Raw genomic sequence first — 23,524 nt, forward strand, 5'->3', positions numbered from 1 at the left:
CCAGGGTGCAAACCACTCCACCACCACGGTTCCCTGCAGGTGGAGGGTACACACTGATGAATCTGCTGCCCTCTACCAAGCCTTTCCCTGGGCTTTGGAGCGTGGGGCACCATCCCAGGCGCTGACGGCAAGAATAGAAAGGGCAACCACAAATGCACTCAAGGAAGGCTGTGAGGAAAGGCAGGGGTCTGAGCACCTCCACTTGGTCACTTCGCCCCTCCCGAGTGCCCAAGCAGCTACAGGACCCGCAGTCCGGATTCACAACCCGGACGTCCCAGGTGCCCCAAGCCTCGGTGCATCCCGGGACACGAATACCACAGTGTTCATGATTCACCAAAATGCATACAAGGCTCCAATTGGCCTTCTCGTGTCGTGGTTACTTACACCTGGTAACACACTCGCACGATAATAACGTAAAGGCCTCCACTGTTCTCCCGCCTCCTCACTCACTGCCCAAGCCTGTGAGGGGACTGGTAAAGTCCAGGGTCAGAGGAAAAGAGGGCAACCCTCAGCAAGTGGACGGGCCCCGCGGCTGCCACAATGGGCTCAGGCCCAGCAGTCCCCGCGAGCCAGGCGCGGGACCCACCTGCGTTTCCTTCTGCAGGGCCCAGGGTCACTGTGAGCTGTCGCCAACTTGATGGTACCCCGCAACTTCAGCACAGAAGACGTGTCTGAATTTCAGCTTCAGTCCTAATGGCTTCTTCCCCTGCTACGACGTTGGCGGCGTGACAGTTCTTGGCTGCTGTTCCATGCCCTTCAAAGTGGGTGCATGGATTCAGGGTTACAGACCCTGGGCTGAGCAGCTGTGCAATGCCCTCGCCTCACTGTCGATTCTTAACCCCATGATCCGCTCCGGCAGGCACAAGGTGATTGTCTAAGAAATGACAACCACTCATTCAGAAACGTCATTTCCCGCTGCTTTAAAATACTAAGCATCCAGAAGGTATGAACTCCGGCTTTCATTCTGACTGTGGCTGGTGAATTACCAGTTCCTCGTCAGGGCTCTGTGTCAATTGGAAGGGCTCTGGAGAAGTTCACCATTCAATTCTTCTTTGTCGGAGTGGATTCTCCGGTCCTTGCAGATCACTGTGATTTGTGGCGGATCATTATTGTATTCGTAAACGTTCGAAAGCTGGTGAACAATGTGACTTAATGGCACCCCAAAACAATTTTCTACCTGCAGGTGTGCAAATCAGAACACGTGGGGGGTGGCTCAAAGGATAACAGGGAATAAGGCCACTGATGGGAGGTCACATAAAGGAGGGAAGGGGACAAGGGCACGTACTCCAATTTTCCGAGATGTCTTTAACGCCACAAACCATGCGTTTATAGCAAGAGCAGGGGAGCAGCGGGCACGGAGCAGCAACGTCAACAGTCACACAGAAATAAGCAACGGCAACCCGCTGTGTAATTTACAACAACCAAGTCACACTGCCCATTCTTTTGAGGTTAAACGCTACTGACATAAGCTACACCTGAATCCAATCAGGGCAGAGACGTTGAGAAGATTCACACGAAAGGGCTAAATTTGTCACAAATGGGCTGGTTTCCGATCTGAATGTAGCCACGTTGCTTTTCCCTGACCTCCATTGAGCAAATCAACTTAATGGGCACTAGGAGTGCTATAAAACTTAACAATGGAGTGATTTTTAACTTTTAAAATATAGTTATGAAGCAAAATGTTGGATAGCTCCTACAATACTGGAAATCAAATTAAATCTAGATGTGTTTTACCAGTCTTGACAGATATAATCCTAGTTACCATGTAAATTTATGGTAAGCTGCTGTGATATTAGCCACAGGTGCTACTTTTAATATATGAGCCGCATCTGGCTGGGAATAGAATTTCTCAGAGAACTGAAAATGACCTCACTATCAGACAGTGGGGGAAGGGGGGCAGAAACAAGACCACTGTGGCATATAAAAAGCTGAAGATGGGGCCCACAACTAAATATTTCACATAAAACTCATTTTAACTCTGCAGTTATAGGTTAGAGGATATTAAGCTTTCAATATTTAAGAGGCGTAGATGTATTTCAACCAAATAGCCAAAAGATTAAGAATGTAAGACAAATATGAATACCTGGTTACATGTATAATAGAAGCCTCCTAACCTCTGATCAGGGCCAGAAAGAGCAATGCACTGAGACTTGAAAAGAAAATTCTTTCATGGTTCCCTGGCTGCCGACGTGATTGGACACCACGGAGCACACCAACCCAAGATGTAGTGATCGCTGATCACCTCAGACCTGGGCAGCAGCTCGGGTTGCGTCCCCAGTCACTGCGCCCCAGGAAACATTCCTGTTAGGTGACATGAGGGGGAAACAAAGCTAATCAATCAGGAGCCTCCCTCTGAGTCTGAGACCCAGCGATGTCACCCGCAGCCAGCCCGAGAGAAAAAGCCCGGTTATCTGATTTGGAAATAAAAAGATGAGGATGTGTACATCGAATGACTGTCTGCTTTGAAGACACCTTTCCTACACCACTCAGAAGCCATTACTTGCCAGAGAATTGGCAAGTGTGGAAAAGTGATTGAGGATTTACAAAGACTTCATTTCCTATGAAATACCTCTCTCCCAAGGAGACAAGCTTTCTCTATCTGGAAGAATGGAAGAGGTGGGGTGAGGGAGGGCAGCTCCACCAGAGAGTCATTCTCTGTTCATGCGCGTGGTCGCGGTAAAGCTGTAGGGTGCAACATCTGGCTGGCTTTCTCTGGTCACTTGAAGGGCTTGTCTTCTTGTTGTTGTTGTTGTTTGTTTTAATAGGGCAACTCAATCTAGGTGGTGAGATCTGTTTACTTTTAACAAGTACTGAGACTTATGCCCAATCTCAAAGGACGGGAGGATCCGGAGTATCTTTGGCAGGAAGAAACGATGACGGACCCTGGATATGTTTGGAATCAGCTGACAGCATTTGTAGGAAACACACAGAAAAGGTAGGAAAACCATTGTGGTAGCCATTGTACAATTCTGCCTGACGTGACTGGACTAGGGAATCATACGACATGTGTATGTTCGTAAAAAAATCAAAAGAAAAGATACTTACAGAGCCTTGTTGGTGAAGAAAAGTATTGGTTAGTTAACATACCACCTGTGCATCCCTTCCCCTTTGTGGCTGCCCCTCGACTTTACCAAGCGTGCTGTCCTTTCTGTCCTTTCCTCGGGCCTGGTCTCTCCTGACGACAAGTCCAAAGTGCACGAGACCAATCCTTACCCCCCACCCCCACCCCAAATGAGGAGCACTCTGGCTGTACGTGTCTACAACGGGTCTGTTAGTATTCTCACGAACACCAGAGTTCCAATTCACTGATTCTTCTCCAGTTTTCCTTGTTCAGTGTCCAACTTCCACATGCAGCTGAACATGCCACGGTTGGGTCAGGAGGGCCTGAGTCCTCCAAACACTTTCAAGAGGGGCCGCCGTTCACCAGTGCACTGCGCTGCTTGGCCTCCTGACTGCTGCTTCCATGAGCACTGATGCTGGCTACAAGCAAGATGAAATCCTTGACAACAGTTACCTATTGATCCAGGTGTGACGATTTGGGTTCCTTCACATTGACCTGTCCACACTGAAGGCTGCAAGCTTTGCGCTTCCCCTCAAGCGCTTCATGTCCTCCTCACTGTCAGCAAGCAAGGGTGGGCCACCTGCGTCTCGCAGGCTGGGAAGCATGCTGTCATGTTCGTCTTCCTTTAAGCCAGCTCCTCTGATGATTTGCTCAGCATGCAGACGGCATCAGGTGAGAGGATACACCTGACGCACACCTCCCTTCATTTTAAACCACGTAGTGCTCGTCCATTCCAGTCACACAATTGCCTCTTGATGCATGTACAAGTTCTACACGAGCACTGTGACGTGTTCTACAGTTCCTATTATTCTCAAAGGCAACGACCTGCTTTTCAGCCCCCTGGATCTGCCCAATACCTCCCCGGGGACAATAGTGTCCACCTAGGGCAGTGCTTCTCAACCTTCCTCATGCCGTAACCCTTTCATGCAGTTCCTCAAGTGGTGGTGACCCCCAACCATAAAATTATTTTCGTTGCTACTTCCATAAATGTCATTTTGCTACTGTTATGAATCGGGTGACCCCTGTGAAAGGGTCACTCGACCCCCAAGGGGGTCGCAACCCACAGATAGAGAACCGCTGACTTAGGGAAACACTGATCTACAGCATGACCACCGCCCCAAATATAAAATTATATATATTTACATATATACCCTCTGCCATTGGATCAATTGCAACCCATCACACCCTAATAAGACTGCTGGGCCTATAAATCTTTACAGGAACAGACAGGCTCATCTTTCTCCTGAGCAGCAGCTGCGGGGTTTGAACATGCGACCTTGTTCGCAACCCAGCACCTAACAGCATCACAAGGGCACCTTCACACATACATAGATGGTGCAGATGCGCTAGGCTACTGACTGGAAGGATTCAAAAGCACTCGGATGTCTTGGAAGTCAGGCCAGAAGGCCTGCTCTGGAAGGTCGCTGCTGTGAAAACCACAGAGCACAGCACGGCTCTGCACACCGGGGCTCGCTTGCCAAGGGCTGGAACAGCCTGAAGGCCAGTCACATCACCGCCACATGTGGCCACAAACAAGGGCACACACCTCATCACGCAACAGAGCAGAAAGATGACAGGGACATTTTCCTTCTTTGTGCTCTGCCGTGTTTCCTAGTGTACAACATACGAGCTGTCCAGAAGAAGCTCTGAGATGGTGTGTTTTTATCAGCAAGCCCAGCACACCACACAAAAGTAGCCTGGCTGAGTCACTCCTGCCAGAGAGAGCGGCCTGGCGGGTCAGCGTGGGTTCCGGGCGCTCCACGCGTGCTGGGCCTTCTCTTTAAAGGAACCGTGCTCACTCGCATAGCAGAACCACCTGAAGACATTCCAGATCGCTGCGGCCTTCCCTTCTTCCCTTCTGCACACCTGGGTCCACGGCTGAGGGGTCACCGGCTCAGAAAGCCGAGGCCACGTTAATGCAGGACACGGCTGCCTTCTCGAAGCCGCCTTCCCGTCCTCTGAGCAATGTTTTCAGCGGAGCTTGGCTGCCTTCTACCTGGAGCGGGACGCTCCTCTCCAGACAGAAGCTGACCTCTAATCTGTGAGAGACTGAGGACTCGGAACAGATCAAGCTAGCATTGTAAACTAACGCTTTCAGGGCACAAGGACCATGTAATAACTTACAGGTCAAAGGCCTATCAGCAGCAGCTACCCTTCTCCGAGATATGCAAAGACCACCAGCCTCCAAAATAAACACTCTTTTTCAAAAATAGAACAAAGAAAGAGACTCTTTTTAAAGCCCACAGACGTTGATCCAAAAGTCTAGGACGTTCGTTACTAAATGAAACCACAGCCCACATCTCCATTTATTCTACAAGGAGGGTTATCAAGGCAGGGCAGCCCCTTGGGGCAGGGGGCGGGCTGGACTAGGAAAGGGGGCCTGCTGGCTTGGTTAATCCAAGAATGTTCCTCAACTTCCCTGTCTCCTCCACTGGCAAAATGGGGGCCCCAAGACTTACCTGCCAAGTCACCCAACAGAGAGCTAACAAGCAGGTGACACCCACAGACAGGTTCCTTAGCTGAGAAAGCACTATGTAACTCTCCACACTATTACAAAGAACATTGGTTTGGCTGCACGGTCAGGTTAAAAAAGGCAACATCACAGGGTCCCTGGATGCAGTCTGGGGCTCTGGGGTACACTGTGGCTGTGTTGCTTACCCAAATGCCAACAGTTCGAACCCCGCCACCGGCCACTCTGTGCGCAGTGTGGCAGTCAGCTTCGGGAAACAGCACAGCCCTGCAAAACCTACGGGTCAGTTCTCCTCGGCCCTACGGAGTCACCCCAAGTCGGAACCGACTGGACAGCAGTGGGCTTGTGACGCAGAAGGGCTTCAAAGCAGTATTTCTAAAGCCTTCTTTTTAAACCCTCCTCTGCAGACATGCCCCATGTTATGACTGAAAACCAAACCGCATCAGCCCGGAGTGCTGACTCAGCGATCCCAGAAAAGGAAAGAAGAAAGGATCTGAGACCAGTAGAATTATCTCGAAACAGAAAGGAGAGTCTAATCGACAGCAGGCCAACAGGCCTGAAGGGGACCTGCGTGGTGGAGGGCTGGAAGACTGCATGGGCCCCCAGGACGCCAGTATTCACAGAAGCCTGGCGCTGTGGAGCCAAAGGCCTGGGCGAGCCCCAGCCTCACTCTGGCAGGACTGGGGGCAGGTGGACTGGAGACTCTGAGACGCCCTCAAGTGCCCATTTCCTTCGCCCAGGTCTCTCGTTGCAGCTCCCTCTTCCGCCACCTCCAGCGCCACTCCAGCAAATAAGCGAGTGGGGAGGGGGAGGGGGAGGGACAGTCCCCAGTGAGAGGGGGCTTTAGGTAATAACCTATGGGAGACAAAGAGATTACAAACACAATGCTCCCCTGGGACTAAAGATGCTGACTAGGCTCACCCATAGTGAACCCAGTCAAGGGACCTCGTATATTTAAAGTGCACCCACTGGTTAACGCTTAGATCGTGTGCCGGAGACATGCAGAGAAACATTTCTTCTCTGGCTCGGATGCAATCACTCTGGGCACAGTGACTGGCGCACCTCTCCTGAGGTCCCCACTCAGACTCTGACCCTGCACTACTTCTGAGAGGGGGCTTTTTCATGAAACAGGCATCGGTTCGTCACTTCCTTAGTGAGGCCTGCCCTGGCCGCTCCCTTCAAAAGGGATCCAGTCTTCCCATTATTCCCTCCCTTCCCTCCTGGAGAGGAAGCAATGCCCCAAGGGTAATGGCATGACCCACATCCCCTGGGATCGCACTGCTGACTCGCTCTGAGACTTTGGGGGAGGCGACTTTATCTAAGCCTACGCTTCCTCAGCTCCAAAATGAGGAAAACCACGTCGCCTTCACAGGGTTCGCAAGGATTAAACGAGTGACTATGTAGGCAGTCCTTCCAGTAGTGGTTGGCACACGGTTTAAGTGTGCAATAAGCACGAGCTGTTAGGCTATTCTTTCATGGTACTTATGAAAGTTATGACTTATAATTATGCCTTCCTTTTTCTTTTCATTGGTGCCCTTCCCCCTCTAGTCCCCTGTAAACTCCCCCAGGAAGATGGCACAATATCGGCTTTGTTCCCAACGGCATCCCAGGTGTCTAGCACAATACCTAGCACGCATGAGCGCTCAATCATAAGAGGAAGGCTTATTAACAGACCCGTGACATGCACATGACACAAGCTGGCTTGTGGAAAGCAAGGAGGACCTGAAGCACTTGCTGAAGAAGATCAAGGATCTCGGTCTGAACTGCAGCTCAAACCAAAGGAAGAATGTCCTCAGAACCGGACCGACAGACAGACAGACAGCACGATAAGTAGAGAAGAGACTGAAGCTGTCAAGGATTTTACTTGGCTGGGATCTACAATCAATGTTCATGGACGCAGCAGAAAGGAAGCAATGTCTTGGGCAAATCTGTGGCACAAGGGGAGAAAGATGTCATTTTGAGGACTGGGGGCACCTGACCCAAGCCCTGGGCTTTTCAATTGTGTCGTATGCACATAAAAACCGGCGGGCGGGCCACCGATGCACACGTGATTGTCCTGGCAAACACCGTGAGGGTGCCCTGGACTGCCAGAAGCCGACACGGTCTGTCTTAGAAGTACAGCCAGGACGCTCCTTGGACGTGAGGACAGTGACCGGTTCTGCCTCACAAAGCCTGCTAGACCTGCGTATGTACATTGGTACAGAGAAGAGCTTTCAACACACTAAATCCAAGATAGATAAACCCCTCAGAAACTGTAATGGGAGTACTGACTCCATGAGGGTACAGGAAGGGAGGGGGGAGAGGGGGAACCGATAGCAATGATGGCTGTATAACCCCCCCTTGAGGGGGATGAATAACAGAATTGTAGGTGTAGGGAGACATCGGATGGTGTACGATAGAAATAATTATCATTACCTGTATATATCATGTATTAAGGGTTCAAGCGGGTGGTAGGGTGGGGGAGGGAGGGAATAAAGAGATGCTATCAAGAAGAAAGATCCTGTTCAAAATGATGATGGCAGGGGCTGAGACCAAGAGCTCCAACAGAAAGTGAATGTTCAGAAAGCAATGCTGGCAACATATGTGCAAAGATGCTTGACTCAATTGATGTGTGGCTTGTGTAAGAGCTGTCAGAGCCCCAGTAAGATGATCTTTAAAAAATAGCATGAGGATGGCAGCATCCGCACAAGTCCCCTGCATACACGTGACGTGTGGATCGTCACACCACCTCTAAGAGCTCCAACAGAGGGTTCTTGAAAAAGAGAGGACAGTGGGACTTCGACTTTGGACACGTTGGACATGTTTTCAGGAAAGACCGGTCCCTGGAAAAGGAGAGCATGCTTGTCAGCGCAGAGGGTCAGCAGACACGCGGAAGGCCCTCAACGAGTGGACTGGCCCCACCCCAGAGCCCTGGTCTCCCTACTTCTTCAGGGAGGAAGCCTGGGGGGCGGTCAGGCTCCCTTACAGCTGCAATGACCAGCAGGGTGAGGTCCCTGGCAGAGAGTGCATGAGAAACCGGGTGAGGGCCACCCAGAGGGCGCCCCTGAAAGCCTGTCTGAGTTGAAGCAGGTCGCACAGGTGACATTGGAAGGCACTGGGATTTCTTCAGCAAAGCCCAACTTGGTTGCAACCAAGTGGAATGCAGACCCGATGTGGACAGGGAGAGCCAAGAGGTGAAAGGCTGTCAGGGGGCTTCCACAGGAACCCCCCCGAGGAGGAGAGGGGCACACAACCACCAGAAGCCCAGCCTTGGGGAGAGACACCAAAGGGAGACTGGCCAGTGGATAGTGGACAAGCGTGGTTAGAGAGAACGGAAGCGTGCTTGAGAGGACGGTGGTACCGAGAGCAAAAAGCAACTAGGAGGGGAGAAAGGCAAGGGTCCCGTTTCAGACCCCCTAATGTGGAGGCACCACTAGGCCCGCCGGGGGCGTTCACCAAGGGACCTCCCCACCCATCAGCACCCCAGCGTGCCGAACCAGAGTGAGGACCATTCTTTCCCAAACACATGACGCACAACAAGCGCCCCCTCCCTTCCTGCCTTTGCCCTTGGCTGCCTGCTGCCCCTCCCTCAGGTGCCTCACCTAACCCCTAACAGTTCTTCCAGGGTCAGCTCAAAGGTCCTCCCCTCCAGGCAGCTGTCCTAAGTGTGCCTCCTTTTGCGCACGAGCACTCCATAAATTAGTGTCTGATTAATTTGACTATAATTGTTGTTGCTTTTTCAATCATTTTTGGGGGGCCTCTTACAGCTCTTATCGCAATCCGTATATCCATCCATTGTGTCAAGCACATTTGTACATATGTTGCCATCATCATTCTCAAACAATTTCTTTCCCCTTGAACCCTTGGTATCAGCTCATTTCCCCCCTTCCTGACCCTCCCTCAAGAATCCTTGATAATTTATCTTTTTTTTTTTCATGTCTTACACTGACCATTGTCTCCTTCACCCACTTTTCTGTGGTCCATCCCCCTTAGAAGGAGTTACATGTAGATCATTTCCGCCCCACCTTCCCCTTCCCCTCCTGGTATCGATACTCTCATTATTGGTCCTGAGGGGGTTATCTGTCCTAGATGCCCTTTTTTTTCAATCCACTGTCTTATACAAATTCTGATGGGCCACCTCCCCCAGGAGAACTGGCAGCCCTTCAGTGCAGAAGCAGCGTTTGCTTCTCGGGCATCTGCCTTCTTCCACTCTTGGGGGCCCTCGTGAGGCGGGGCCCTCAGTGGCATCAGCTCCAGCCCTTCCCCATGTCCCACCCCCACCCCCCCACCCCCACCAGCAACAGCCAGGGGCTCTGGGGCTCTGAGCGGGAGGCCAAGCTGCTCTGGGCTTCGCCTCAACTGGGCCTGCTTCAGACACCTGGTGCCCAACCGTGACCAGCACAGCAACGGAGAGGACAGCCAGTTTGATGAACGATATATATATGGTAGGCGGCCACAATCCTGCTTTGCTGGACAAGCAAACAGCATTTAGCGGCTGTTCTGAGAGGCTGATTTTCAGGACAGCATGAGTTGTTCAGGTGGGACCTGGGTCACTCCTAAACAAACGCAGCCTGGCTGTGTTAGCTGGTGACTCCGCCTTGCTCAGGAAGCTCGGTGAGACCCAGGTAAGGCGGAAAGTAAGCTGTGTTAGACAGGGTTCTCTAGAGAGATAAAACCAAATTGCTGATAATTTAATATAGTTATTTATAAAGATAATTAGATATATAACACAATAAATGAACTGTGAAATTATATACAGATAGATATATAATACGAGAAATGAACAGTTAAATTATAAAGCAGTACAAATGGCTCAGTGCAACTCACTCCTGTGAGAGAGAGTTGTGAGCAGTCCTTCAAGTCTCGTCTGCTGCCAGATTTTCCTCTCTATATAGAGAGAGCTAGGCTATCTCAGCACAGCAGCCAATCACAAGGCAGGTTACCAACTGTCAGCCAGGTCACCAACTGCCAGTCCCCAGCTCCAGGGATGTCTTAAAGGGACCTCAACTTACAGCGACACCGTCCACAGGCTAGGCGTCCCACAGGTAGCGTAGCCTGTAAATTGAGGCACAGAACAAGCAAGGCAGCCGCACACTGGTCCGATGATCAAAGAGCGAGAGACAAGAAAGGTGAGGCTCACCGAGCCATTTATCTCTCCGCCCTTCAGCTAATCCCACTTGTGTTTATCGGCCAGGCTGACACAATAAACTATCTCATAAGCCAACCCCTTGGAAAACAAGCCACCTCCTAAAACACAACTTTCTATATCGCAGAGGATTTAAAATGCTGCTGAAGGGACAAGACGTGAGCCGCTGACACCAACTGCGCCATGACCCCGGTCAGCCCCAGGTACTTCCCCGGCCTCAGGTTTGGTCAGCAATCTTCGTTAGAATGTCCCCTGCTAGCCCAGCTCAGAAGAGCAGTGCCATACGTTCACTGCAAAGCAAGGAGGTGTCACTGATCTGTTTGGCTCAATCGGATACAGGATAGGTGAGTCTGGGGTGAAGGTTCGTCTATACAATGTACATAAGATGGGGCCAGCATCAGAAAGAAAAATCAATGAAAGGACCTATGAGAGAAAGCAGACAGAGAGCTCAGAGCCAGGAAGGAACCGCAGCCACCTGTCCACACCGTGGCCCCAATCTCTTCCAAGGACACCGACAGGCCACGGAAACCTGAGGCCGAGCGATCCTTGCTGCTGGGGACTCCCGGATCGCTGATGGGCCTTCTCCACCAGGCCCCCAGCCCCGGTATTTTGAAAAACCGAAAGGACAAGCTTCTGTGCCACGGCCCTGCTGTACCCAGCACTGCAGGGCAGCACTGTAGCTCTGCAAACCTGACCACTATAGCAACGGGGTCCCGTGGATGCCCAGGGAAAATGGAATGGGAAAGAACAAGCCCCAGGCACGTGTGAGTGATTACGCAAGGTCTCCTTTCAATGACTTTCTGTGATGGCCGAGCCAGCGGGCCACTGTCATCCACTCAGTCCACCGATTACGGGGTGCCGGCACGGCCACGCACGGCGGTCTCCCCCACGCGTGATTTTCTTGTCAGTTAAACTGAGAGCGGCCCATTTGGGACCACATTGTACCAAGTTAATCTCATTGAAAGTGCTTCCCAACCCCTGACAGCGACAACTAGTCTTACACTAATGAAAGCAATTTACATAAAGGAAATTTATGTCACTGCGTTGCCTAACAAGTTTTCTTGGTTTTTTTAAATAATAATTGTGGTACTTAGAGGAGACCATCTGTGGATATTCACAGTCAAAACCTGGCCAAGATTCAAACCCAGAGCATTTTCCATGCATCATGTACATTATCTGTGAAAAGCAATAAATTTTTTTTAAAGCAATGAACGCATTAATCATACCCATATCATCTGCAAAGCATAAATCTGGAATACCTTTCATGTCAGCTCAACCGCTTTTTTATTTTTTACACACCTGATTTTGCGCCGGCTGTAAAAGGGCAAGACAAAGACCGCTGAGGAAATTGTATTTCTTGGCTGTTTGACTTTTACAAAATGCTCAGGCTACGTTCTGTAAACAGAAGATTTACTGTAGGCCTAAGAAAAACCCATGCCGTTGGAAGTCCATTTTTATTAAGGACGGTGTAGCCAGCGCAGCGTTTTCCTGCTACCTAGTGGGGTCCCGTGCGCATTCCCCACGCCTGGTCTACGTCTCCCTCACCCACCCCACGGGGGCCGAACCCATCACCCGACAGCCTCGGGAAGGCCCCCACAGGTTCTTTGATTAGCAACTCGAGTGTTAGGTAACACTTGACAACCTGTGAGTTTCTCTACTCCCCATTCCCCTGGGAGCGGTGGAGACACCCCACCATTCGGCTCCCCCAGCAGAAGGGCACTTCCTCAGGGATCTGACTGTCCGCCTGGGGAAGGGCCTCTGTGGGCGTGCCTCCCTGCCCTCACCGGCTGGCTCACCAGTGTTCACACATCCCGTTGATAGGATTGCAATACTGACACTGAACCGTGGCGCGTGGGCCACAAGGAGTCACAGCAAGAGCTCCTGAGATGACCTGCAGACACCGCTAGGCTGTGCGTTGAGTTGTTTCCAGCCGGGTATCGTCAAGCGTGACCTTACTAAGTGTTTCAAATGTTAGCCATAAGCCTCTGATCGAATCCCTCACCGGGCCACTGTTGGCAAGTTAAGTGAGCAGCAGGAGTCGTGGCCACAGGAAGAGAAACATCTTCCACACCCCCACGCCCACGGAGGACACCATTGCTAGACTGCCACGTGGGCACAGGACGCCCCTCATCCCACCGCCCTGCCCCCACTGCAGCCCCAGAGTGCGAAGGGGATGACAGGGACCTGGTCCGCACGAGATCCCACACTCTGGCACGCTGTCTGCGGGGAACATGGAGAAGAACTCGTTTTGCAAAACAGCTGCCCCATATAATTCAGCCTCACATAACCGGATACCCCGCAACCGGACATCGCCCGACACCTTGGCAGCCCCACCTAAGAAAACTGCCAAGGCCCAGGAGCTTCTACAGGAGGGCGGAGAACCGGAGTGCCCTCTCATTAACCTTGGGCCCTTGCTCCTGAAGCAAACAGGCTCCATTACCGATTAGAAACCCCTTCAATCCTCCACTGGCAATTCTTCATTCAACCAAAGAGCATGGAGCTCAGACCCGTTCTCAGCCACCACTCCTACCTCTCCCGGAGCCTGTTATATCCGTGCTGAACAACCCCACCCACCCACCACCCTCCAGGAACCCAGGAGTGAGAGAAGGGGACAGCCCTCCAGTTGCCTGAGGCCTGGCCAGTCTGGGCTCTTACCCAGGAGAGCTCCCCCTGCTGGCATCGGGTTCAGCTGTTGCCCAGGTTCCCAAACCCTCACCTTCTGTCTTCCTTCCAATTGCATGAGCTTCCCATCTGGCCCCATTCATAACAAGGAACGGCAGAAGGCACCACACCTGCATTTCTGACAGCCGTGTGGTTTTTCCCAAGCGGACACCCAGCAGTCGCCAACCACCCCAGGACAAGGTCAGCCAGCACTGAGAGGCCTCTCCCCCTTGATGTCTGCAAGTACAGGGCAAAAAGCAGAAATCATTTACAAAGGCAGCCCACCCAGTCTGAGCGCACTCATTCCAAGTGTGGGAATCCCTGCTTCGAGTTCCGGGACTGCCATATTCTGATCGCTCGCAGTGTGTCCCCTGCCCCCAAGCCCTGCTACATATGCGGGGCAGTGCAATTGCAGAGGTCAGCGCTGCCGCCACAGGCAGACCCGGGGCACCGGCAGCAGCCAAGACTTAGAGCTGCTTGATCTGCTGCTTATCGGGATCCTTTGGGAACGGACACACGGAATCCCAAAGTGAGAACTCTGGTGACCTTGAGCTGCTAACCACAAGGTCAGTGGTTCAAACACACCAGCCATTGAACGGGGAGCAAGATGAGGCTGTCCACTCCTATCCAGAGGGACAGTCATGGAAACCCTAAGAAGCAGTTCTACTCTGCCCTCTAGGGTCACCAGGGGTCAAAACTGACTAGGTGGCCAAACAACACCCCAAACCTTCCCTTTCATTGAGTCATTTCTGACGCAAAGAGACCCCCCAGGACAGGACAGAACTGCCCCGTGGGTTCCGAGACTGTGATCACTGCAGGGCAGAAAAGCCTCCGGGGTAGAGGGTCTTCAATCCCCAAGTGGGAGTCCTGGTAGCCGTGGGATAGGCGATGGGCTGCTAACAAAGTCGGTAGTTCAAACCCAGCAGTCACTGCTCCGGAGAAAGATGCGACTGTCTGCCCTCATGAAGTCGTACACCCGCAGAAACTCTCAAGAGCGGGCCCGCTACGCCCAGACCTCATTCCCACTCAGTGTCTGCACGCACCTGAGCTCTCAAATTGCGCTCCGAGGGCACTGCAGGTTCAGCGGTGGAGTGCTGACTGTAAAATTAGCAATTCAAACCCGCCAGCAGCTCCAAGGGAGAAAGAGGGGCTGTCTGCACCCAGGAAGACTTAGTCTCAGAAACCCTACATAGTTGCTTTGAGTCAGCATCAACTCAAAGGCAGTGGGTTTGGTTTTCTGGCTCTGAGCTTTCATGTGATTTTAGACTATTTGGAATGAGGTGTATCTCAGAATCAAACCAAGAGATAAAAGTTCCAACATATTTTGCTGGCGAGTGACTATTCTAGTAAAACCTAGAGTGACCCAAAGGTTTGAGAAATGGGTTTTTCACCCAGTGTCCCTGGAAATGTTTCTCCAGTGTATGACTCTGGTCAGCATGAGGAGGAGCATGCTCATTTTCCACAGTGTTGCAATGAACTGATGCTAACACAAACTTGTGGTACCATTTTATAACCATTGCATTAGTCAACCATTTAAAAATTGCAGTCCAATCAAAAAGATGACATATGTAACTGAAACAAGCCCATAACCTGTTAACCAAAAGAAACAAAACTTTGAGAAAAAAAACTTCTCTATGTTCAACAAAGATTAGAGAGAAAATTGATAACACCTGGTGTGGGTCTTCCCCCGCCCTCCCCGCCCCCTACGGGAAGGTGGGTCACCAGGTCTTGTCTGTGGCATCTCCTCTGTGGAGAGTTGCTGCATGGCTGCCCCGGGAGCATATGGGGCACAGGGCCCTTCCTCAACCCTGCCCTCCCTTCACCCGGGGGCAGCTGCAGCAAGGGAGGCGCGGCTCACCATACAAACAATAGGCTCCTGGGGCTGGCTCTAAGAGGCAGCCTTCATAGCCATTTTTGCATACTTGTGTGGCTGTAACTATAAACTAAAAGTCCAGGCTAAGACAACGGGCACATCACTTCCCTCACGTCACAGCCACACTGCCCCACTTGCCAGCTTACCCTCCATGGCCGACTGTTCTAATCCCTCCCCTGCACACATTGCACCTGCCTTGGCCCCTGCTCCTCCACTGCACTCACCTGGATCACACTCAACCCTTGTTAGACCCCCGCTCCCAGCCTGCATGTGTCGAGACAAAGCACATAAAATCCGCATGGTAAACACTCCAGAAAACAATGTTAAAAGAAACAACAACCAAACTCGCTGCCATCGAGTTGATGCCAACTCACGGGCACCCTCTAGGACAGGAGAACTGCCCCAGTGGGCTTCCGGGCCTGCGACTCGTTACAGGAGGAGAAAGCTCTGCCTATCACCAGTGGAGTGGCTGGTGGTTTCAAACTGCTGACCTTGCGGTGAGCAGCCCAATGTGTAACCCACTACCCCATATGGCCATAAATCTCCAGTGGACACTGGAACCTGCCCAGCAACTGACCACCCTTCCCTAGTTCATTCTACTGTTCCTCCATTCCGACTCCTCTGTCCCTAGATTAGCACGCCTCCCTTTTATGCTTTCTCCCTCTCCCCTGATGACCTCGCTGGGAAGAAACAAAGAATTACCTCCTTCCAGGGCAAGCGGACCAACCTTTCTGCACCTACACTTCGTGCTGCCTTCTTGTGGCCACCGCTCATTCCATCCTGTCCTCTCTCGTCCATCTCAGACAGTGCTCGTCTAAAGCCCCCCTCTCTACCTGACCATTTAATCCAGTGTTTCCCAAAGTGAGGATGGTGTGCCCGGAGGAGGGTGGGGGAGAGACACTGAAACAATCCAGGAGGGCTGAGCAAGCAGATACCCACACTTTATCCTGGGCTGTGGCTGCAGGAGGGCCCTGATGGCATGGTGGGTTGTGCCTTGAGCTGCTAACCACAAGGTGAGCAGTTTGAAGTCATCAGCTGCTCCGAGGGAGAAAGACGAGGCTTCTAGTCCCATAAATACACAGCCTCAGAAACAGTGACAACTCTGACTTGTCCTGTCGCGTCACTGTGAGTCCGGATGAGTCCAGATGGACCTGCTGGCAGGGAGTTTGTAGGAGCACAAAAGGCTTTCGCTGCCAGAGGAGCACTGAGTAATTTTTTTGGGGGGGAGTGGTCTGGAAAGGGTGCAGTCGGCCAACTAAGTTTGGAGATCTGTGCTTTGAATCATGGCTTTGAAGACTATCTGTATTCTGGCAACTCTCACTTGGATATTTCCAGCTTGAGCTGTGACCTCACATATCCAACTACCAACCTGACAACGCTGTTTGGTTGACTTTAATAAGTATCCCAAACCTGACATGGCCAACATAAGACGCTTCACCGCTCCACCCACCCAGCACCCGCCTCCCCCTCACTTTGGCCTCCCCTCCCCCCACTCTCTTCTCTCCCTGTCCACTCCAAGCACTGGCCTCCGGACCCTTCCTGATTGTGCCAGGATGACCCTGCTTCTGGGACATTGTGCTTGCTGGTCCCTCCTTCTGGAGTTCTTGCCCACAGCCCTTCACCCCCAAATCCCTCAGGCCTCCGATGTCCCCAACCCCTCTCTCCCCACTCCGCCTGAAATAATGCTGCCCACCCATCCCCACCCTCATGACCCGCACCTATCCCAGTGTCCCATTTTATTCTCCTTCCCGGCACTTCTCATTCCCTGGGATTAGTTTTCCTATTCCCTTGTTTACTGTCTACCTTCTCCACTGGAGTGGGGGCCACAGTTGTTTCGAACCATGTCTGGCACAGAAAAGATGCTTGATAAATATCTGTTGAAGTCATGAAGATTGCTTTTACAATACAAAGTAAAGGAGTTTTAAAGTATTGACTGCATGTACAATTGCTGTGTTTTAAATAAGCTACACATCCACACCAACTACAAAACATCTACAAGAGGACGGGGTGGGGAGAGGAACACAGCGGCCCTGGGAAAAAGAACGAGTCACTCGGCGGGGCTGCTAACCACATGCCGGCAGTTTGAAGCCATCAGCCTCAGAGAAAGATGAAGCTAGCTCCTCCTGTCTACGTCCTCGGAAAGCCCCGGGGTAGCTCTGCCCTATCCTAGGGGGTTGCTATGGTTCGATTCGGCTCAATGGCAGTGAGTTTGTGCGATTGTCACAATTTGTTAAAATGGCAAATGAAAGATGAGTGAGCGGCCTGTGAGTGCCCCTGCCTCTGGGAGCTGGCCTGGCGCGCCCCGCTGGGCCTCCAAGTCTTCCTGCCAAACACCCACTGCAGCATCAGACAAAGGCCCCTCTGAGACCATGACAGCGAAGACCACTCGGCCCTCACGTTGGAACAGACACACAGCCAGCACCGGGCAAACACCAACCTTGTCCAGCCAGTGCAGGCGAGGGCCAACTAGCAAGCAGTGGCTAGTTGCTTCCTACCCACTTCAGCCCTGGCCTCACATTGGTCGGCTCTCCGTCTCTACAGGTAAGCCCTATTACAAGATCCAGGTGTCGAAATAGCCCCGCTTCCTGAAATCTGCATCACTAACCCAAGCCCAGACCCTGTCGTACTCTCCTCTAGCCCTCTCTTCCCGAGATGACCAGGGCGCCCCCGGCTCTGTTCTCCCCATGTCCCCATGACAATGAGTACTTCGCTCCTGCTGCTCCCTGGCTGGCGGCACTGACCGTTGTCCCTATCGGTGCCCACTGAACATGAGTAAGTGGGAGACTGGCTGAAAAACAAACTCCAGGATATAATCCCAGTACTTGCTCACTGAATAAATTCCCTGGCATTGCCTGGTTTTCCTGTCATCTGCCTCGTTCCCCCACAAAGCTGGATAGGGGGACGGGAGGGGGGGGAGATGCCTCATTAATTAAATGTCTTAAGGAATCGCATGACATTTACTCAAAGATGCCCTACATGGCTCCCCTTCGCTGCCATCCCTGAAAGCCGCCCCACACGGCAGGCTGGAGCTCCAGTGGAGGACTGGCTCATGGGCAGAGCCTGGGGCAGCAGCGCTCAAGTACTTTAAGCCACATGTTCAAAGCCTAATAAATTAGCCCGGGCTTAGAGAAGTCAGGCTGTACACATGTAAGAAGTTTAATAAGCTTAGAAAATGTGACCTAGAGCTTATGCACACGCTGACTGTACCGAAGGGAGCCCCTGCTACCAGCCCAGGAGTGCTAAGCCCCTGCAAGAGCTGTGGGGCACATGGGGCGGCAGGGACAGGCAGGCAGCTTGGTACAGGTGTCCTCAGAGTTGGGGACTCAGAGCAGAAGGCTGGCAGCCAGCTGGATGGAGAGCAAGCGGGGCCCACGGCTCAGCACCTGGAGCAGGAAAACAAGTCTGAGGTTCCTCACCCGCCCTCCCTGCAACCAGCATCTGCAATTGTGAGTGGCTGCTGGGGCCCGAACTGGTTCAGTACAGTGATTATTTAAGCAAACATGATCTCTGACTTCTGGACGCCAACACCTACTATAAATATAAACAATCAACCTGTCCGAGGGATTTCCAAACTAACTGAACAAACGTGATGCAGTCCAAAGCCTCTCCCTTCCAGTAAAGCAGGGGCGCAGTAACTGCCTGAGGATGGCACTCCACACGGGGGGTGCCCGAGTTTCCACAACGGGAGGCCAGGTGCTGAGAAAGCAGCGTTAAGGGCCGGCAACGGGACTTGCGGGAAACAGCCTACCAGGGAAGAAGGTGCAGCTTGGGAGTCGATCCAAAAAGAGAAATACAATTATGGCGAGAAAGAAAATCGACTCACCTCCCAGGAAACGTCAGGGAAGTCAGACAGACAGATTTGTGTTTCTCAACCACATATACAGTTCAAGGAGCCCTGGTGATGTAGTGGCTACTCAACCACAAGGTCGGCGGTTCAAAATCACGAGAGAGGAAAAAGGTAAGGCTCTCGGAAGCCCACAGGGGTATTCTCTCCTGTCCTACACGGCTGCTGGGAATTGGAATCGAGCAAACAGCAGTGAGGGGGTTTTTTTAGTTATTTTTTTACTCTTAAAATACAAAAGCCCATGGAGAGCAAATGTTTTGAGGATGAGGGCAACGAATGTACAAATGTGCTTTATACAATTGATGTATGTATGGATTATGATAAGAGTTGTATGAGACCCCAATAAAGTGATTAAAAAAATATTTTTAAGCCCATGCCCGCCTTTAATGGTATTTGACATTGCAGAACAAACTAAATATTGGGACCAACACCAAGCAACAGTAACCCTGACATTTGATTTTTCCAAATGACACAAACCACCTCCTCCCCACAGAGCGGAGAACTAAGCAGGAGATGGGGCAGCCACTTCCAGCTTGAATTCTTCGATAGGAGGATCTGGATCCTGAATCCCACAGGGGACTGGAGAGCCAGGAGCAACAGTGGTCACAATGACAAAAGCAGACGTTGGCACGACCCAGAATTAATCATACATACCTGATTAAAATTTTTGAACAAGAACTCTTTGTAGATGGCGTTTCTCTCACTTAATTCCGACCATCCTGCTGCTTTAAGGTCCAGGATAACTTGGCTCCTCTCCTCTGCTGTCAACCCATGGGCATCTGCTGACTGCAATGAGAACACAAAGGCAGGTGTTTGTTTACGCTCAAAGGAACTCCCAACTCTTAGTTTGGGGCACACCTGTTACCCCTAAGTTGGTCTGACTCATAGTAATCCTCCAGGGCAGGGAAGAACTGCCCCATAGGTTTCCAAGGCTGTAATCTTTATGGAAGCAGAATGCCCCATCTTTTGTTTTCTTTTTTCAACAGTTGTATTGGCATATAATTCACAGATCATGCAATTCAACAGTTCGATCACGTCAGAAGGGCGCACGATCATCATCATAGCAGTTCTAGACTAGTTTCTTCGTTCTTACACTCCTCACCGTTAGCTCTCCATCCCCCAAACCTCCCTGGCCAGGCCCACAGGAACCATGACTCCAGTTACCGTCTACAGATTCCCCTCCTGGATCTCACCTACAGACAAACATGAACCGAAAAAGGAGAAACTAACAAGAGTAACAGTAAAACGAGGAAAAAACCTCAATGGGCAAAAAGACATTTTAATAAAAAAATAAAATAAATAAAACCTCAATGAAAAAGAAATCAGAAACTACTGAAAACTATAACAAATTTAAATGAATCATAAGGGAGATCAAATGATAGGGCGTTCAATTGTAACCTAACTGCATCTGCTACAATCCATTTTCTAATGCATTCTGCATGATACCAAGGCTAGTCACATCCCTGGTCCATGGTCAGAAGGGATTCCCTTTATTTTTTTTTTAAACTAAAACAGCTTTAAGAAGGGTCAAAGGGGAGATCAAATGACAAGACATTACATTTTGGCCTATGACCAACTACCGTATCTTTCTCCAGCAGAGAGGCTGGTGGGTTTGAACCACCATTTGTTTGTTTTGTTTTGTTTTGTGCGTTCTTGTGCGTTTAGTTAGCTGCCTTGTGCTTAACCACTGCACCACTAGGGATCATATTTTGTGCGTTTAAAAAAGAAGTTCCCAGGACAACAAATCCCAGCTACCTTTTGGTTCCTTTGTTCTTACAACACAAAGTTCTCAAAAGACAGACCAAAGCAAGGGAGCTCTCAACAAAACGGTTCACTGCCTCTCTACCTCAGTGCTGCCTGGAGCCCCACAATTCTGCTTCTCTGGCATGCTACAGAGAACGGGGACTGGCCGTAACCACTTGCCAAGTCACACATATTGCAGAAGTGTTGTCCTTCCCAGGACGGGAGACACAGATATACACACCTACATGAGAAAAACCCACAAATCCAGTGCTGGGGCCGGGATTAGAACTTAGGGCTCCAAGCCCTCTGGATGGCCCCATACCAGAGGAGTAGCTTTCATTGTCACCTTTCAGAAGTTGCTACGAGCCAACCCCTGAGAAGAAAACAAATTAAATGGGCATTCTGAAGAATTTTGTACATTAGCTTGGGGGGCAGGGGGGAAGGCTTCCAAAAGCCCCTGGCCTTGAGTGAGTTCATGAAACCCTTTTCTCAGAGCACCAGAAGACAAAGTCCCTCCAAGGCGACCCACATATGGCCCAGTCCAAAGCACTGTCCCCCTCTTCTCTACTCACCCTAGCAATGCCCTCTGTAAATCCAAATGGGGCTGACGACGAGCAGGCCTACACTGGTCACACTCTTTGTTACTTGGTGAAAGAACTGGAAACTTCGCGAAGGGAGAAAAGGATACTCCAGCAGAAGTCAGGAGAGCTGGGTGCTCATTCTAGCATGCCCACCACCGCCGGGCGGATGCCCCCTCACCACAGACCCCATAGGGCAGAGTTGGCCTGCTCCTTAAAGCTGCTGAGACTACTGCCTCATCTCTAACCTGCAGAGTGGCTGCCGGGTTTGAACTGCCAACCTTGTAGTTAGCAGGCCAATACTTAACCCACTGCATCACCAGGGCTCCTCATTCTAGCATAAGAACCAACCAGTAACTCCTACCTACCTACTTCAGGACTATGGTGGTCTCAAGTGACAGAGAGACGCTCACTCAGAAAGACTGCGGGCCGCGCCTACCTCTCTGCCCTGAAGCTGCAGGCCATCCCCACTACCACCACCACCACCAGAAACCCTGTAATCTTTTAGCACTGACATCCTGGCACTAAGAGGGTCACATGCAAAACTGGTTTGCCTTAGGATAATTTACTCTGTGAAGGGGGGGGGGGCGGGGGGAACTCCAATGAATCCCCTTTCTTGTTTTTCTCCCTCCCTGGGTAGTGACCCTTCTCCCAAACTAACAGAAGCCCAAACTGAAACTACCTCTTCATTCAATAAAGACATTTTCAGGCCTGTGATCCAAATCCATTTACTGTTAGGAGGCCAATGATGTACTCTGTTTTACAATGATGGTTCTGAAAACATCTACGCCAAGTGCCACTGCAGGAAACCGCCTAAAGTTCTTATTAAATACCGAATCATTTTAGGCAACTCAGAGTATTGTGGGAAAGAAACGAAGTATCTGTGTCCACACTAACATCTGCCAAGAACACTACCACACAGGCCTGTGGTTCTGTTCTGATCTCACACACACGTGCACCGGCATCCACATCCTCGTGGAAACCAATGTCTGCCCTGGAACAGGGACCCCACGGAAGGCTGTGAAGTGGAGCCACTTCGTCCACATAACATGCAACAGTGACAGCCTGGCTGGGGACCCAGCCTCCAGGGAGCTCTTCCTGGCTCCTGGTGGGCTTGCTTTAGGTGGGGAGAGGAGACGAGGGAAAGGAAGATTAGAAGCGGAGGAGTTCGAGTGACTACACTCGATGTGGGGCGTGTAAGAACTCATTCAGGGTCGCCGTTCCTTCAGGAGATCTGGCTATCCTTCCTCCAAAACAGCAGCCATGGAAAACCCGGTGGAGTACAGTTCTAAGTCTGACGCAATTAGAGTTGCCGTGAGCCAAAATTAACTCAAGGACAACTGGCTGAACTTGACTCGAGGCCTGCCTTTGTTCTTTTAGCCATGGGACCATGCATAAGTCATTTGAAATTAAAACATCAATAAAAGTTGCATTGCTGTCGAGTGGAATTCCAACTCAGAGGGTCCCTGTACCAAACTCACTGCCAATGTGATTCAATGCCGACTCGCAGTGACCCCGAAGGACAGAGAACTGTCCCCTCTCCAAAGTCACATGCCTCTTACTGCCTCCGCTTCCACCCACAAAGCAGCAAGGGGATTCAAACCACCAATCGTTAGGTTAGGAGCCTCCTGGTGACCTAACGTAGAATTCCCAGGCCTCCTTAGCTGGAGTGTGGCCATGACAACAGCGGGCAGGTGAAGTGTTTTCCAGTGTGCGGGCACTGGCCGCCACTCTGCCCCGCCAGCATCGTGGGCGCAGGGATGCGCCTTGCGCCAAGCCCACCTGATCCAACTCCTGGTCTTTCCTTAGGGGCCGGGAAGCCATGGCGATCTTAATGTCTTCTAGTAAAAAGAATACGGTGCCAAACGGCCCGCTTAAGGAAACGGCGCGCTTTTGCAACGTTTCTCCACTAGGTGATGCTGCATGTTAAAGCTTTCTCTCAATTTACCCCAAAATATTGATTTCTCAAACGAGAAAGGTGACTGCGTGCTCCTTGAAAATGGTGGGGGCAGGGGGAGAGGAAAAGCAGCACGTGTCACAAAAGCATCGTTTATTAATAGCTCCTGAAAAGCCCCAGGAGCTCAACGCTGCGGCCGCCGCGCTCCGGGCAGGGCGGCGAGGCCCCTGCGCCCGGCGCACGGTCCGGGCGGGACCGCGCCGCTGCCCGTC

The 23,524-nt window shown here is 51.4% G+C and overlaps 1 protein-coding gene across 1 annotated transcript in view; it reads right to left on the bottom strand.

Moving 5' to 3' along the window:
• The window catches only part of PCBD2 (pterin-4 alpha-carbinolamine dehydratase 2), a 51,634-nt gene that overhangs the window by 26,541 nt on the left and 1,569 nt on the right, over positions 1-23,524 (bottom strand). The window contains exon 2 of the mRNA XM_013006064.2: positions 19,689-19,820. Within this exon, the coding sequence (XP_012861518.2) occupies positions 19,689-19,820 (132 nt within the window). The remainder of the gene's footprint in view (positions 1-19,688; positions 19,821-23,524) is intronic.

The sequence above is a fragment of the Echinops telfairi genome, unplaced genomic scaffold, assembly GCF_000313985.2.
Source record: "Echinops telfairi isolate 266 unplaced genomic scaffold, ASM31398v2 ScPeMD7_7469;HRSCAF=8507_1, whole genome shotgun sequence".
NCBI classification, from domain to species: Eukaryota; Metazoa; Chordata; class Mammalia; order Afrosoricida; family Tenrecidae; genus Echinops; species Echinops telfairi.